Raw genomic sequence first — 17,281 nt, forward strand, 5'->3', positions numbered from 1 at the left:
AAAAAAAAAGAATTTTTTTTTTTGCTGAAAATGTTGTAGCTGAAAATTTATTTTCATTCTCTCTTCAGGGTAACAGTCAGTTGTTTTTCAGAAGGACATCTCAAAAAAATATGAATTACAAAAAATCTTGCAGACAACAGCTAGCAGTGGTAAGCATATATTTTAAGTCTTTTTCACTGATGGTAGACAGAGGAGCTGGGTAAGAGGCTTTTGAACTCTGCTGCAGTCAACAGCTGCTATTTAGACCGCCTTGCCTTGACTAGGAGGGAAGCATGTCTGGAGGAAGCCAGCATCATCGTGGAAATCATGAATGAAACTGGCCAAATGGCTTGCCATGAAGTGCATTACCCACATTCAGGCAATCCACAGTCTTTTAATTAGATATGCCTTTCAGCTTGGGAAAAGCTTTTACTGAAACCTCATTAATGTAAGAAGCTAATCAACGCTTATAGCTGCATTCACTGAGTGTTTTACCTTTAAACAATTCTTCATGAAATCATTTGCCAAGCTACAGTCTTGCCTGGAAGCATGTGTAACGCACACTTTTTTGACTGGTTGTAAAACGCCTGTCTCCTGTTCCAGTCAATGTAGAAAAAGATAAGAGATAACCTCTAAATGCAGTAGTACGGTTGGAACAGTTTTAGTGTTATGTTTTTTTTTTAGTTTGAGCAATGTAGTGTTTATCCCCTTTCGAATAGGGCATTGGAATATGGTAAAAAGTAAATACATTTCTCATTTCTCATTTATCAAAAAGACTGCTATTCACTTGTACAATCAACACTACATTATTACTAAAGAATGACAAATATACCAACTTTAGAGAGAATAATTAACCAATTAAGAGAATAATTATACATTATTCTTCCCACTCACTAGATAGGACAGAAGGAGAAAACAAGATGTAAGAAAGACCACATTGCTTCCTGGAGCAGCCATTTTGTGAGACATAAAAGCAAAGTTATCTTTGTTTTCATATCCAGGGATAGTTATATGCATAACTAATTTGTTTTGCACTGTTTTCTTTGTGGCATAACACTGTCTTCCTTGACTTTGGCGAGCCCTGGTAAGAAATAACAGCAATGGTAATATCTGAGCATATGAATGCTTTAATTTAAGTCATTCTCAATGACTGGATTTTGTTTTCATTCTGAGAAGATTCTGTTTCTGTTAGGAGGTTCAGGGGAAAGCAAAACACTGTCAACATATCATGAAATAGATCCTGTCAGACAATTATGGCTTCCTTAAAAAAGAAAGAGAGAAATTTGATTGTTTGAGAAAGCAACAGAACACACTGTCCAACTGTAACAGTTTTTATCATAATCCTGACATTTGGGTTTCTTCAGTTCCTTAACTTTTTTTTTTTTTTTTTTCCCTCCAGTTCCACACAATTTTATACTGTATTTAGCCAGTTTTTGATAAACAGAGCATACTCAATCATAGATTCTGACCAGGAATGTGTTACTCTCATTACTGTCTGTGACCATCTACATGGTTCCTTGGAAAATTAAGAGGTGTTTTGAAATTGATTATGCTGTACAAATGGGCTGGTATCAGTGCCTCCTGACTGCAGATAAATTTTAGAAGTACTACTGTTCATCATATTTCAGGACAAATCTATCAATAAAATGTTCTGATTGACATTAAACAAACAAAGAAAAATGCCCTTCTGAAAAAAAAAAAAAAAGATTCTATGAAAAATGCATTTATATCAATGAAATACTTTAAATTACTTTTTAGTGTCCCAGCAGACCATTTTTTAACAGAAGTTGTTTCTCTTATCAGTGACAGATATTGATATGCTCTCATCATAATAGTGCCATTATTGATAATTATTTATAATATAGCCTGCACTATAATTCCTGTGAAAACATGTACTGAGGAACATTCATTATGTTGTCTCTTTTTCATAACTTATGTTTTCTGTTGTGATTTAGTCACTTAAGTTTCTCTCCAGATATATTAAGAGTTCAGACTCAATTCTCTAAAAGCTTAAGCTTTGGAAGAACAGGGAAAGACAACAAACTGTCTACTTCTCACACACAGGTACGTCTAACACAGGATACAAGCTACTGAGGATAAAAGTACTGCTCTCACACTCCCTCAAGATACCCCAATTAACCCCTCTAGGCTTCTAGGAAGAAGAAATAAGGAGAAGAGAATACTTCATCAAGGTTTTTAACTTTACTACTAAGGATCTGTGAATAATGACATATTCTAGAGTGCATGACTGTATTTCCATGCCTTAAAAACAAATTATATTGTTTTCTTGTCAATGGCTAGTTTAGAATTGTTTCATTTCAAAAGCTGATATTACTATAACAAAAATAGTGTTCCCCAGTACTTGCAAATTAAAGTTATCATGTCATATCACAGGCATAAAAAGAAAAAAAAAAAAGACACCAAATCATTTAGTTACTCCTGTAGAAGTCTGATGCATCCATGAAGAAAAGTAAATAACTTGTCTCTGTTCAAACGTGTGTGGGGAATACTTCTAGTCATCAATATCAATAAACAAATTGTTTTTTTTTTCCAAATAGAAACATTTCCCAAATGAAAAAAAAAAAAAAAAAAAAGAAAAAAGACCTTTTAGTCAAGTTCTTACAGTTGCACTGCAACTCAAATAAAACTTTGGGAAAGTAAAGCATCAGTGGCCCAGTTGCCTAAAAGCAGCAAGCAGTTTTCAGTAATGTTCAGACTGGATGCAGTAGTCTTAAGGTACACCACAAATGAAAGCATTTTTCACAGGCTCTAGGGAGTCCCGTCAACATTATTTCAAATGAAACATTCACAGGAGATATTCATAAGTAATATTCTTAGATGATCTAATAGAGTCAAGGCTTGAGATTATTTGAAGTGAATGAGCCACAACAGCATATGTCATTGCTTCAGAGCGGGCCTGCAGTGCTTATTTGTGCAAAAGAGCAGCACTACGTGCTCTTCAGAGAGCTGCTAAAAGCCGCTAGAAGGTCCTGTAGGGTGCAGGAATGAAGCTCGAGAGTCCCAGTACTGTACCAGGGTTATGAAACAACCAGCAGAGTGGCGTGCACAGTAACTCCAGCTCTTCTCTGACGCTTGAAATAGGCTATGCCAAATGCCAGAGCTCCCAGATGACTGCATTATAAAAGCCAGGAAGTGCCAGGAGTACTCAAACTACATCCCAGAGGTATTCGAACACATCTTAATGCATATTTTTTGCTGTCACGCATGGCAGCAACTACTGTTTTTGTAGTACAGTAAATACCACTGTCTCCACTATACAGGAAAGTAAACTATAAAGTTTAGATTAGTACAAGGGAAAAAGTGACTGATTTAATCTTCTATTTTTTACTTTCATAGAGTAAAATCTGTTATAAAACCTAATGTATTAATATTTATCCAGTCAGTATCTCCTCGGTCAGCTTTGCACAGGATGAAGGGCAGCATGAAATTCACTAGAAACCATATACAAACACTTCAAGATCCAAAGATTGGCCAAGCTAAAGAGAATAACGTGGTCATTTCTAGCCACATATTTAGGTGCTCTGTGTAACAACTACATCCTTCTTTCTCCTACTGTCCTCACAAGAAGCATAGATCCTGCTGGGTTTTGGTGGTGTTCCTGTTTTGATTTGTTTCGTTTTCATCTTCTTGGCCTTGCAGCAGAACCAAATCTTTGGTTTCACAGAACTGGAAGTAACAGATTCATGATCACACATATATAACCGTGCCAAAGCTTCAGATGAGATATTGCTCCCGCTGAAGTTATAACTGCATAGGTTAGCCCTGTAAGTATCTACCTAGATCTTGAAGAAGCAAGTTTGAAGGAAGGAAGTGTCTTTTACAAGCTGATGTGGGCCAGAGAAACAGAGAATTTTCATCAGGCCCAAGCATTTATTATCAAGCTATTAACATGGTATTAACATGGCCACAGTGCTATTAATACTCAAAGTGGCAGGAAACTTCTCTCTGGTACATCACCACGTACCACTTTTTCCACTACTGTCAAACTTTCTCTTGCCCTCTAGCACAAATACATATATCTTGACTAGAAACTATTGATAAGAAAATGTAAGTAATGTGAAAAGAAGAAAGAGTAAGGAAATTACATACAAAAAGTTGTAGACGAGAACCAGAAAACACTTGTTTTGAGCTATGAGTTATGAGCATGTGTTTATAAACAATTTGACAGACATTTATTTTATAGTATTTTGTAGAACAGATTTTTTGTACACAGAGCTATATTTAGTGTGTAAGTTTCTACTGAAGAAATTCCTTCAATAAGTCACAGCAAGCAAACACATACTAATTTTTGACCCTTGCTTTACTTTGGAACAGTTTTTGTTGAAAAAAACTTCAGTGAGTTCCTTCGTTAAGTAGTATAGAATAAATCCCTGCATCCAAATTCAGATACTGTATGGAATATAACAAAGGGTATTGAATATACTGTGTGAATACAAGATTTAGTTATATCTAGGTTTTTGAAGCTCAGAAGAAAAGAAAAAGAAAAAAGAAAAAAAAAGAGGGAAGGGAAGGGAAGGGAAGGGAAGGGAAGGGAAGGGAAGGGAAGGGAAGGGAAGGGAAGGGAAGGGAAGGGAAGGGAAGGGAAGGGAAGGGAAGGGAAGGGAAGGGAAGGGAAGGGAAGGGAAGGGAAGGGAAGGGAAGGGAAGGGAAGGGAAGGGAGGGGAGGGGAAGGGAAGGGAAGGGAAGGGAAGGGAAGGGAAGGGAAGGGAAGGGAAGGGAAGGGAAGGGAAGGGAAGGGAAGGGAAGGGAAGGGAAGGGAAGGGAAGGGAAGGGAAGGGAAGGGAAGGGAAGGGAAGGGAAGGGAAGGGAAGGGAAGGGAAGGGAAGGGAAGGGAAGGGAAGGGAAGGGAAGGGAAGGGAAGGGAAGGGAAGGGAAGGGAAGGGAAGGGAAGGGAAGGGAAGGGAAGGGAAGGGAAGGGAAGGGAAGGGAAGGGAAGGGAAGGGAAGGGAAGGGAAGGGAAGGGAAGGGAAGGGAAGGGAAGGGAAGGGAAGGGAAGGGAAGGGAAGGGAAGGGAAGGGAAGGGAAGGGAAGGGAAGGGAAGGGAAGGGAAGGGAAGGGAAGGGAAGGGAAGGGAAGGGAAGGGAAGGGAAGGGAAGGGAAGGGAAGGGAAGGGAAGGGAAGGGAAGGGAAGGGAAGGGAAGGGAAGGGAAGGGAAGGGAAGGGAAGGGAAGGGAAGGGAAGGGAAGGGAAGGGAAGGGAAGGGAAGGGAAGGGAAGGGAAGGGAAGGGAAGGGAAGGGAAGGGAAGGGAAGGGAAGGGAAGGGAACTTCTCTGTGAACTTCTTTCTAAATCTACTCAAGGACACTGAACAAATTTTAAAAAGTGGAAATTTGTTTGCAGCTCCCCCATCAGAACAAATAAATATGTAACATAAGGTAGACATATTAAATACCATGGCAGTGTTTTAGGATCATCATGTCTCCAACAGGATTTTGTAAATAACTAATAAGAATAGGGTTGGCCTAATTATTTAAGCAACGTGTCAAGCACTCAGACATACAGCTCATATTAGCCGAGAACTAATTAACTTATCTCATGATCATTGAATTACTCTTGTACTTCCTCCTCAGATCCTGAAACTAGAGTAGAAGTAATCTGTCAAAAACTTCTTCCATTCAAATTTACTTTTTTATTATTTTTTATTTTTTTACCATATTACTGCACCAAAATGCATCATCTCTGTTTTGTTACATGAAAGAGCAAGCTATCACCTTAGACACTCTGCTTCCTATGAAAACAAATGAACATACAACAGTGTAATTTCTAAAACCAGCATCTATTCCTTTTTCTCTAATATTATTTCTCCTCATTTCTTCCTTTTCTTCATTTTTTATTTTTACTTATTAAGACATTATTTTAACCCTAATTCAAAGTAAAAAAAATGTGATGTACTCTCAGAGCTTCTTTACTTGATAACTTTTGGCATTAAAGAAAGGAGAGGTTACTTTCTCAGATTGGTCTGCCAGAAGCCAAAGAATCTTGAAAAGGCTTCAAAAATGCTGAGGATAGTGGATGACATGTAAAAGCAGTAATTTACTACCAAATGGAATGGACATCATGGACTTTGGCTTTGCAGGTCTCTGCACCTATTAGAATATAGTGCTTTTATTACAACTGGTAATGCATTTAGTGATCCATAGCAAAATGAAGTGAATGGAAGTCTTCCCAGGGGGTTTAGTGAGTTTTGAATAAGATTTTTTTTCTGCGCAGACTGCTCCCTAGGGAAGGAACATGCATTCGTTAAGTACTACACAGTAAAGTAACACAATATCAATGCTATACAACTGTGTAAAATAAAGCTACTGTCATTTACTTGACTTAAAGTATCCTCAAATGTTTTGCTTTATGGCATGAAAAGTAATTCACTTTTTTGGACTGTTACTGTTAAGGTTTAGTTTATATGTGTGTTCTAAGATGAAAGCAATCTGAAAAATACCCAATTATTTTTAATAATTTCAAGCAAGAATTCTGCCATGTAATATTGTACCAGAGTTGATAACAATATGTAGGTAATTACTTCTAAACAGTAGCACTTGCATCTTTTAGATAGTAACTTGAAAACTAACCAAAAAAGTAACTAGGTATCTTCTTGGTGCAATTCTTCTTTGCCTTTCTTTAGGTAAAGGAATTATTGCCTTTAAAGTTTGTGAATGTTTATGCTTGGTGGGGTTTGTTTGCTTGCTTGCTTGCTTGCTTGATTTTGTCTTTGTTTGTTGTTTGTTTGTTTGTTTGTTTTGTTAAAGCTATAATAAAATAATGAAGAATAAGGAGAAACTCTTGGCAGGAGACAGTGGGTAAGTTAAAGTCAAATTCTATAAATGTGTGTTAAGAATAGGACACAAAGAAAGAATACAACTCTTGTATTCAAATCTAGGCTGCTTTCACAAACCAAAGTTGCATCTGTTTTTTTCAGTGCTCTTACCAAAATAACCCTCCTCTCATGTCTTATTATCTTAGATATTCATGCTTGGAGCAATTTTGGAATGGGCGTTTTATTGACAGCCTAACTTCCTGTGTCTTGGCAATATGTAGACAGGACTCAGAAAAACATTGCTTTTAAAGAGCCATTTTGCAAGTTCAGATTTAACACTGATTTGATTCAATTATTTTTATATTTTTATTTTTAAATGCATTTCAGCTGGACAGATTTTATTAAGAAATACAATTTTAGTGTTAACTTACAGACGGGGTTTTAAAATAGCTAGGTTCATGAAACAACAACAGCAAGAAAAGCTTGTTTCTTGTAATAGAATCATAGAATATAGAGAATGGCCTGGGTTTGAAGGGATCTTAAAGATCATAGAATCATAGAATCATTAAGGTTGGAAAAGACCTCAAGATCATCCAGCTACAACCCCCCTGCCATGGGCAGGAATGCCACCCACTAGATCAGGTTGCCCAGGAGCTTGTCCAAACTGGCCTTGAACACCTCCAGGGATGGGGCATCACAGCTTCTCTGGGAAACCTGTGCCAGTGCCTCACCACCCTCTGAGTGAAGAATTTCCTCCTAACATCTAATCTAAACTTCCCCTCTTTTAGTTTAAAACCATCTCCCCCTCATCCTGTCATTGCCTGTCCGAGCAAAAAGTTGCCTTCCACCTTTTTTATAAGCCCCGTTTAAGTACTGAAAAGCTGCAATGACGTCACCCTGCAGCCTTCTCTCAGTAGGACAGCCCCAGCTCTCTCAGCCTTTCTTAATAGGAGAAGTGCTCCAGCCCTCTGAGTATTCTCACGGCCTTCCTCTGGGCCCGTTCTAACAGCCCTACATCCTTCTTGTGCTGGGGGCTCCAGACTTGGATGCAGCACTCCAAGTGGGGCCTCACAAAGGCAGAGCAGAGCGGGACAATCACCTCCCTCGCCCTGCTGGCCACTCCTCTGGTGATGCAGCCCAGGATGCAGTTGGCCTTCTGGGCTGCAAGCACGCACTGCTGGCTCATGTCGAGCTTTTCTTCCACCAGAACTCCCAAGTCCTTCTCTGCAGGGCTGCTCTCAGGGAGTTCTTCTCCCAGTCTGTCTTCCACCCATGTCTGGGATTGGCCCAACCCAGGTGCAGCGCCTTGCACCTGGACTTGTTGAACCTCATTAGGTTCACATGGGCCCAGTTCTCAATCTTGTCCAGGTCCCTTTGGATGGCATCCCTTCCTTCTGTTGTATCAACTGCACCACTCAGCTTGGGGTCAGCTGCAAATTTGCTGAGCATGCACTCATTCCAGTTGTCTGTCATTGATAAAGATATTAAACAGCACTGGTCCCAGGACAGACCCCTGAGGGACGCGGCTCGTCACCAGCCTCCACCTGGACATAGAGCCATTCTTCCTTGTGTAAGGAATCAGATACTGCTGATATGGACCTGTACACAAACATGGGTGTACTGCTTACTTTTGCACACAGAGCCTGTTCTGAAGCAGTTTGTTTCACATCAGTCCCATGTTTCTTATGGCATAGCTCAGCTGCATTCACACAGCAGAAATGCAACAACCAGGTGTTGTATGACTGAAGTAAGTGTACTGGCCTCTCTGGTGAGGTAAATGTCCTTAGTGTCTGTCTTCTGGCAAAGGAACAGTAAAAAATACTAGGAGAGGATGGAATGGGGCCAGAGCATCACCTCTGACAACCACTGAGATAAATCTATTTAATCTTGAAGCTGGAGAAGAACCTCTCCAATAATCAAATTGCCACAGTTGGTATATTCTGGATCTCCCCTTTTCTTCCACTCAGCAGAAGCCCAGAAATGTATCCAGCTAATGCTTTTCATTGCAAACAAGGGAGAACATGAACAAAAATTTCAGCTGGATCTAAGGCACATGATGAAAAGTCTTTCTAAAACATTAGCTTTATGGACATAGTAACACTGCAGAGCTTCTTGGCAGAGTGCATGCTCTGTTGGAAATGTTGGTGGAAATCTCCACTACAGTGATTGTACTACTTCCAGTACTCAAGGCAATTAATTTGGAAGAAACTTGGAATGTATCAGCATGGAATCATGTTGTACCATCTAGACACCATCTTCAGTAACTCCAGGCTTGCTATCTACAGAGCCTGCATGGTTCTTGCCAAGATTGTCTCTTCGTTGACTTTCTTCTCAGAGTGTTCATTTGCTAATATTGACTGAATTGTCTGAACAAATGTTAAGAAATTATACATTTGAAGTTCTGAGTTAATACATGAAAGATCTTTAGTTTGCATGGAAAATTATACATAGCTCTAAGTGAGCAAGTGAAGCTGAACCAACTGTTGTAGTCACCAGATTTTAAGTGATACTTTCTTATTACCAACAGAATAGTAACACAATCTGTGCAGTTTTTAAAGTCGCCCTATGTATGCTCCATTTGAACAAACTACAGTACTTGGAATGAGACTAAATATGACACTGACTGTAAAGCAGAACAAAATACAACATGCCTTTTGGAGTGGATCATATGCTATACAAACACTCAAAAATTGTGCTTGTGATTCTGGGCATCTGTAAGAGAGAATTCTTCAGGGAATTTATCTCATGACTCCACAGATGATTGTAAACTGATCTACCTCTGAGTTCTCTTCCAGAAAATTGTACAAAACCTGAACACACACAATAAATTCTGCTGGGAATGTTAACAATAAAACCATTAAGGCTGTGCCCATGCTGAAAAGAGCTGTCATGTTGACTAATCAAAGAACACAATCTGTAATCTATAATCTCAACTACAGCAGCTGCCCCAATTTAAAATAAATAAATAAATAAGTAATCAAGCGAGATGATATTTTTGTGAGTAGACCGGATGGAGAACTGCAGACAACACTTGAATAAGAACATAAACTAAATCTTCCATAAAACAGAGAAAGACATTGGAAGTTCCTCACTGAAAAGATTCTCCAGAAACACATTTCAGTTGTATATATGTTATATATATGTATTTTGTACACACACAAATATATTTATATATCCATCAGATTAAATGCCGTATCTAGCCACGTCAATTTATCTGGGAGACTACATTTGGGAAACAGCCCAGAAGAGAAGAGACAGAGTTTATAAAGTCCCCAATCTAGTTTTCAGGAAAGTGCTTTCAGAAATACAGTGAAGTACCTACATACTTCAGAAAACCTGTCTTCTAAATATTGATGTCTAAGTGTCAAAACTAGCAGTTTTAATTTTTAATTCATTAAAAATCCAGAGCTTAGAACACTCTCGCCATCCCACAAACCAAGAGAAAACCTTAATTCAAATACCAAATACCTGGATACCTCTGTCTCAGGTATTCTTATCAAATGCATACATACACAGATCTTTAAGAAACTTCAGAAGTACTACCATTATTTCTTGGTTATAACAAATCTATGGTACAAAATTATTTCCTTACTTTTGGGAGGGAAGCTCTTGATCCTGAACTTTGGGTGGTCATTGTCAAAACTGTAGTGATACCCAGTGCAACTCTAGCCGGAGCCGCGTCCATGTTGATCCAGAAAGAAACCCAGGACAAAATGACAATCAGCAGGCTAGGAATGTACATCTGGATTAGATAGTATCCCATCTGACGCTCCAAATGAAACTTGACTTCAATGCATGTAAACTTTCCTAGAACAAGAAATTATTTTCATAAAAGTTTTTTGCACAGTTTTATCTTGTTATCTAAACATATATCAGAGGTGAGGCCTGTTTTGTAACCTAACAGTACAAGTCAGCCACTTGTTGCACCCTAACATGTGAGACACATAGAGCCCCTGAAGGAGACTGTGTCCAATTATTCACATTAACTGAGAAAACAAGTATTGGAACAGTTGTTTCACCTCCAGAAAATATAATATTTTTTCTCAAAAATTTAAAAAGATTTTGTTTTAAAGTATACTGTTTAGTATTAAAGGGTGTCAGTATTTTGCTCTATTAATTGCATGAGATTAAGTAAACTTGTCATTAGGCAAATTATAAACAATCGAAGTCCTGTGGTAGATTTCATTCTGGCCACATCATTTGCTTTTGTCTGTGGGCTCTACTTCTAACGGTGGAATCAGCTCAAAGTTTACTTTGAATTTCACCAAAAGGCTAACTCCTGGAAATCCACAATAACGGATTACCTCTCATGTGAGGTAAATGGATTACCTCTCATGTGAGGTAAGTGATTCTCTGGACAATGAATACCTGCTTTGCAGGGGTAGAGGAGGACGGAAGTTTAGGATTGCCTGACAGTGGAGATAGCCATGAAGTGGGGATGTAATGTCCTGAGTTGCAAGAGCTCTCCAGCTATGAAGCCAATCACTTTGTGCTGCTCTCCATATTAATGTCCTGGCTGCGGTTTAAATATTGTGAATGCTCTCACTCAAGGTAGACTATCCAAAGCACAGGAATGTCTGTCATTCCTGAAACATCATGCTAATTGTTTCAAAGAACCCCTTTTGTGTCAGTTGGTCAAGTACACTAAGAGGCATTGTTCCTCATAAATCCTTTTCAGGCGTAATAAGACTTTTGCTCCATTTTGTGATAAACACATAATTTCTGCTAGTCTGAAAAGCAAAACGGCAGGTTCATACAGGTAAGAGAGTTGTTACAAAGGACAATGCAGAGGCAATTTGTCAAAGTGAGGAGAGGGAAAAAAAATGAGTAATCTGGTCGGACAGAAACTGTGAAATGAGTGACTCTGAAACCTGTGTAGACACACATTCTGACCGGTCTGTCCATACAGAAGGAATCTGTTTTTTTTTCGAAAGAGGCTACCTGTGGCAGTGATGGCACTGGAGTAGACCAGTCTGCCAACTGCTCTCCAGATTCCTCTAGCACAATCTGGGTGGAGCACCTTGCAGTGTAGGTAGGAGGAGAAGGCTGAATACAGCTTTCATCTATATTTTGATTTAACCCCAAACCTGAAAGACCATGCCTCAGAGAAGACAGTAATGCATTACTGTGGATGTATGTAGGCAAAGTTTTCTTTGGCTTGAATACTGCTTCTCATTTCCCCTTCCCAGGCTACACATTTTGAACTAATTATACAGTCATTTTGTTTAACTACATGTAGTGGGAACTACTAACAAGCTTTTTTATCATTTACGGGGAATCTCCATGGGTATACAAGGAAGATATTGCCCATGCTCTCCCTCCCCTTTTACTTTTGATGTTCCACCCTGCAAAGTGGTTAACTGAGAGTCAGCACTTAGAAAAGCACATGAACTCACCTATTCAGAGCTTGAGTCATGTGGTGGGAAATAGTTAAACTTTGCAACAGCCAAATTACAAGTGCATAAATTCTGTTGATTGATATTTACTTCTGATGCTCCCTTTTACAATGAGCAGTAATATTAGTCCCCCTTTGCACAGATCTTGGATTGTGGAATCACAACAAGTCCTTCCTTGGCAATTTGGGCCCCAAAATTAGAATCTGCATTTCTAAAAATTAAAGACGATAATTTTATTTTCATAATAAAAGAATGTGACTATTTTCGACAGGGGCAGAACGTCTCATGTTGTGTTATTTCACAGAGTGAAACAAATGTCTCTGATGCAAACAGATTGACTTTTATGCTGAAATGATGAAAAAAACTATTTTAGATGACAGGGATTATATCTAATCCTAGGAAATATCCAGCAAACCATTCTCTAAATGCTGGCCTTATTAAACAGACTCCAAGCAGATAAATCCAAAATTTTAACAGACTTCTCTCTTTTCTCTGCTCTGGGAAGCTAAAGATAGAAAACACATTTGAAACTTTTAAAAAGCAAAAGCAGAGAGAAAATTACATTATTTAGCAAACAAATTCCATTCATTTCATGTCTGTACACTAGTCAGATCAGCAATGAAAGCATCGTCACTTCAAATACTACATCTCATAAATCAGGCCACATATTTTTTATATGCTGGTGAAAGTTTGATATTTTTCCTCAGTAGTATTTTGATATACTGGAGAAATAAATCAAATCTGTAAGACTCAATACTTTAAAACTGATGTATCAATATAGTTTTAAAAAATAGTTTGCTATAAATGTTTCATTTTGAGGAAAAGGAAATTAGTAGATTTTTCCAATTTTTAAAGTTTTTAAAATCCTTAATGATTTTAAGGAATATAGAATATAAGGATATGCAAGTTAGAGTATCCTTAATGAAGCTAAAGGAAACTTGGAAAAAAAAAAAAGAATATTTAAAGCAAACAAAAATAAAAGGGAGATTTTTTTCAGATTTAAAAAATGAGTGGCTGAATCAAATTTTAATTTCAATATATATATATATTCATTTCACTCATCTTTTCCCATTTCACATTGACAATAGATACTATTAAGAAAAAAAAATAGAATAATGCTCACCAGTGTTGTAATGTTTTGTACAATAACCAAGTTCTTTATCTTCTTTCAAAATAAACTGTGGCAAGGTTAAGCCTTCTGCAACCTGCACAGGTCCATCACTTAGCCACTCAAATATCAGATCGTTCATTGTGTAGCCAACTAAAATAAAGAAATCAGAGTTCATTAGATGGTAACTGACTGAAAACATCAAAAGCAAGTATTATTATGCCTTAGAAATGCCATTTATTCCAGTTAATGTGAACTATATTTTTCAACTGATTAACAATAGCAGAATTGCTGTTAGTTGCTAATTTCCCAATACTTCACTACTCCTATACTAAGAGCAACAAATGTATAACATCATTATTTTCTGAAATACTGTCTTGGTTTGCCCCTAAAATAATTTTGCTGGCCTATCAAAGGTACTGTTTACAACTGAAATGACATTTTTGTGTGTCTGTGTGTCTATGTATCAGCCAACATTTTGCTTTGTTTACATTATTCTTTCATTATTTAGTTGTTGGGCACCAGCAAACAAGGATTTCCAGACTGCATGATGCTCGGTCCTTACCTAAAAATAAACCTGCAGCTTTTGTAAACCTTATCACTGGGAGGTATGTAGTTGTAAGAGAGAGTCTTGAACTCTCTGAAGTCTCTTTGACTGCAGTGGCCATACATTTACAATTAAACTAAAGCAGCCCTGATCAGCTTGTTCTTCAGCCACACACAAAGTGGTAACCTGCAGCTTATACTCATATAGGTAAACCTGTTTCTCTCCCAGACACCCACCCAAAAAAAACCAAAAACCAAGGTGGCCTGGCACATGCTGGCTATCAGGCATGATTGCTGGCTTGTGCTGTTATCTGAAACACTTCTGTCTTTTTTCTGACTGTTGCTTGGTACTGGTCAAAATGGTGTCAAGGATCCTGTTAACAGCTACATCCTATGGATGACCATGTGCTAGAACCTAAGTCATATTTGGTTTATTAATGTTAAGTGACAGAACAAGAGGCACTGGGCACAAACTGGAGCACAAGAGGCTCCCTCTGAGCACCAGGCAGCACTTCTGTGCTGTGCAAGTGACGGAGCACTGCCCAGAAACGCTGTGGAGTCTCCTCCTTGGAGATCTCCAAAAGTCACCTGGGTCTGGCCCTGGGCAGCCTGCTCTGGGTGTCCCTGCTTGGGCAGGGCTTGGAGCAGGTGAGTCCAGAGGGCCCTGCCAGCCTCAGCCGTGCTGTGAGTCTGTGATAGCCAATAAGACCATTGCTTCATTTAGTATGTTGCTTGCATTTCTCAAAAGACCTTAGCATGTCTCGATGAGACATAGCTCATCCCTGGCTGCATACTAGTTGTTCTTGCTTTCCTGAGGTTTATTTTCTCATGTACGGTACTGCTGTGGTTATTCCTGGAAGTGGTGCAGCCCTGACGGGAGAGGTGGAAGAAAGAAAGGAAAGGGAGCTGGAAGAGCACAGTGAGCAGGGACTAGCACTATAGCTGATGGGTAGTTAAAGCACTCCTCCATGACTTTTCATTACAAAATAGGAATATTGAGTCTGAACACACAAATACAAAAATGCACATACTATCTAACCACCAAAAGTTACAGTAAAGTCTTGTTGTTCCCTAGGTAAAGCAATTGGACACTCACAGCTCTCTAGCTGCATTGTACATGTCTGTACATCCATAGGAAAATTCTTCAAGTCCATGGGACAGGATAAGGTTAAAGTAAGCCTAAAATTGGAGGAGAAAAAGAAGAAAAAAAAAAAAAAAGCTGTTGTTAGAAATCTACAGATTTTATCCAAAGCTCCACACTTACAGTTTGAAAAATCAAGGACAAATCTTAGAGACTCAGAGACCGGACTCTCTGTCCCCTCTTAGCTTTTAAGGACATAAGAGTCTGTGAAGACCGAACATGTAAGCAAAGCAGGCTGCATTGGCTGGACAGAAAAGAGGCAGAGACAAGAACAGTAAGACAGCAAGAAATGCTCTCCACTAATGTACCAGTGAATGTTTTACGTAGAGCGGTGAACCCAAATAATACAAAACCTGAAGTGACTGATCATGGGACGGACATACATTTTAAGGCTTTGTTTTGGAACAGCAAAGGAAGAAAACATAACAATTGAGTTTTTTTTCAATAGAGGGTGCTTTTTTTGGGTATGAGACCCATTTTCAACCACTCATTCTTACTGCTTAGCCATTAAAAGCAAAAAAAAAAAAACCCAAACAAAAAAAAAAAAACAGTAAAAACTAGAATCACATAACATTTAAAGATAAAGAAAGCAGAAAAAAGAAACTAAGCCTAAAGGAACATTATCATACAAAATAAATTTCTCTTTTAATTTTTCAGTTGTTTTTGTCCCAGATAAAGCATAATTTTACTTGGATGGGAAAATACTGAAAGTTTTTTTTTTTTTTTGAGGGGAAGCAGCGGGTAGGTTGTTTATTTTTCTACAGTTGATTTGAAATCTGTTTCAAGGCTTCTCCTCTGCTATATTTTTCTTGTATCTGTGGTGAGAATAAACTGTTTTTAACAAGCCAAGGTGCTGGGATGACATAATTACAAAAGACTTTCTGCTTTGGGAAAAAAAAAATAGTTAAGAGCTCGTTTCAGTTTATACAAAAAGAGCACATTTATTATTACAGATTACCTTCAGCACAAAAAAAAAAAAACACTGACACACACACACCACACACACAAAAAAAAAACTTTGTGTTCATTTGTCATCAAGGACGAGAACTAAATTGTCTCATTTGAAGGCACATTGAAACACTAACACGGTACAATTAGAATTTTTTTTTTTTAATTATGCCAGTGAACCAACGGGCCAGCTGCTAACCTAGAAAGTAGGTTGTCCTACAGGCAAATGTGATCTGTATGAAGAAATATTTTACTGTTTGTCTCCTGTGGCTCCTCAAGACATATTTGTTTCTCAGCAAATACAGCTTACTCAATCTTTCAGCTTGCTTCTTCATCATGTGAATTTTTTGGGATGGTTTGACTGAACCACTTAGTCCTACTGTCCTGCAATCAAATCACTAGGATGAGAAGATGATATTTAGAAAACTGTAATCAAAATGTTCTGAATCTAATCAAAAAGCCCATTCGCCATTTCCGTGCTTTTGCCTACTCATGGGCTACATAGAGAATTTACCGTTCTTGTCCTCTTGACACAGGCTTCAGTGTGCAAGATGACAATATCAGGAAATTAGAGATTGGTTGTTGGTGGTAGTGAACTGCATTGAGATTAAGAAAAGAAAAGCACCTAGTAGTCCTCTGTACATTACCATAGGAAATAAACTCTCATTTAACCTTTGGGAGCAAATAGCATATGCATTAAAAATATAAGCCATTAGAGAAAAAAAAAAAACACATACATTTTGTAGACATATAAATGCCATTGAAAATATGACCCTTACTCCTTCTTTAAATATTTGAAGTGTCCTGAAAATGATAACTAGTCTCATTTTTACTAGGTAATTTCCTGGATTAACAATTGAGCTGTTCAAATTGCTGATTTCCAGTATTAACAAAAGACTGCTTCTGCCATTTTTTCCTGAAATGTTGATATATCAAATTCTCTTCCTTCTTTTCAGTCATCTTCTAAATATGGGTTAGATTTTTAAAGTTCATTTCAAGAGTGTCTTTATGCAAATGATTTTCTAAAAGGCTGCAAAATATGTCATCTTCTTGTACTCATTGAAGAAGATATGGCCTATCTACCATTTAGATTTTACTGACTGTCAAGCATGGATTTTAGGCTGACTGTTTCTTCTCTCCTTCATCCCCTTCTCCTCCACCAAACCGTCAAGGAGTCTGAGGGCTTGACTACATACATGGGAAGAGGTGTCTATTCTATTAGTTTAGTATGAAACTAATTATTAATCAAATGCATCCATCTACAGCTTCCAAGTCTCCCAGGGATAAATTGCTCTATCTCCACAGATGGCTAGATGGATATGTCAATTTCTCTTCTGCGGGAGAGCTGAAAAAATGATTATTATGCTGGTTCACACAAAGGTTGACATCTCT

The 17,281-nt window shown here is 38.2% G+C and overlaps 1 protein-coding gene across 3 annotated transcripts in view; it reads right to left on the minus strand.

The window, feature by feature from the left end:
• GLRA2 (glycine receptor alpha 2) overlaps positions 1 to 17,281 on the minus strand; it is a 130,696-nt gene that overhangs the window by 71,972 nt on the left and 41,443 nt on the right. For all 3 annotated transcript variants that reach the window (XM_080554324.1, XM_080554323.1, XM_080554325.1), the window contains exons 5-7: positions 14,897 to 14,979; positions 13,270 to 13,407; positions 10,343 to 10,557 (exon numbers count right to left, since the gene is read on the minus strand). In XM_080554324.1, coding sequence (XP_080410450.1) covers positions 10,343 to 10,557; positions 13,270 to 13,407; positions 14,897 to 14,979 — 436 coding nt within the window. The remainder of the gene's footprint in view (positions 1 to 10,342; positions 10,558 to 13,269; positions 13,408 to 14,896; positions 14,980 to 17,281) is intronic.

The sequence above is a fragment of the Anser brachyrhynchus genome (assembly GCF_964034855.1).
Source record: "Anser brachyrhynchus genome assembly, chromosome: 1".
Classification (NCBI taxonomy): domain Eukaryota; kingdom Metazoa; phylum Chordata; class Aves; order Anseriformes; family Anatidae; genus Anser; species Anser brachyrhynchus.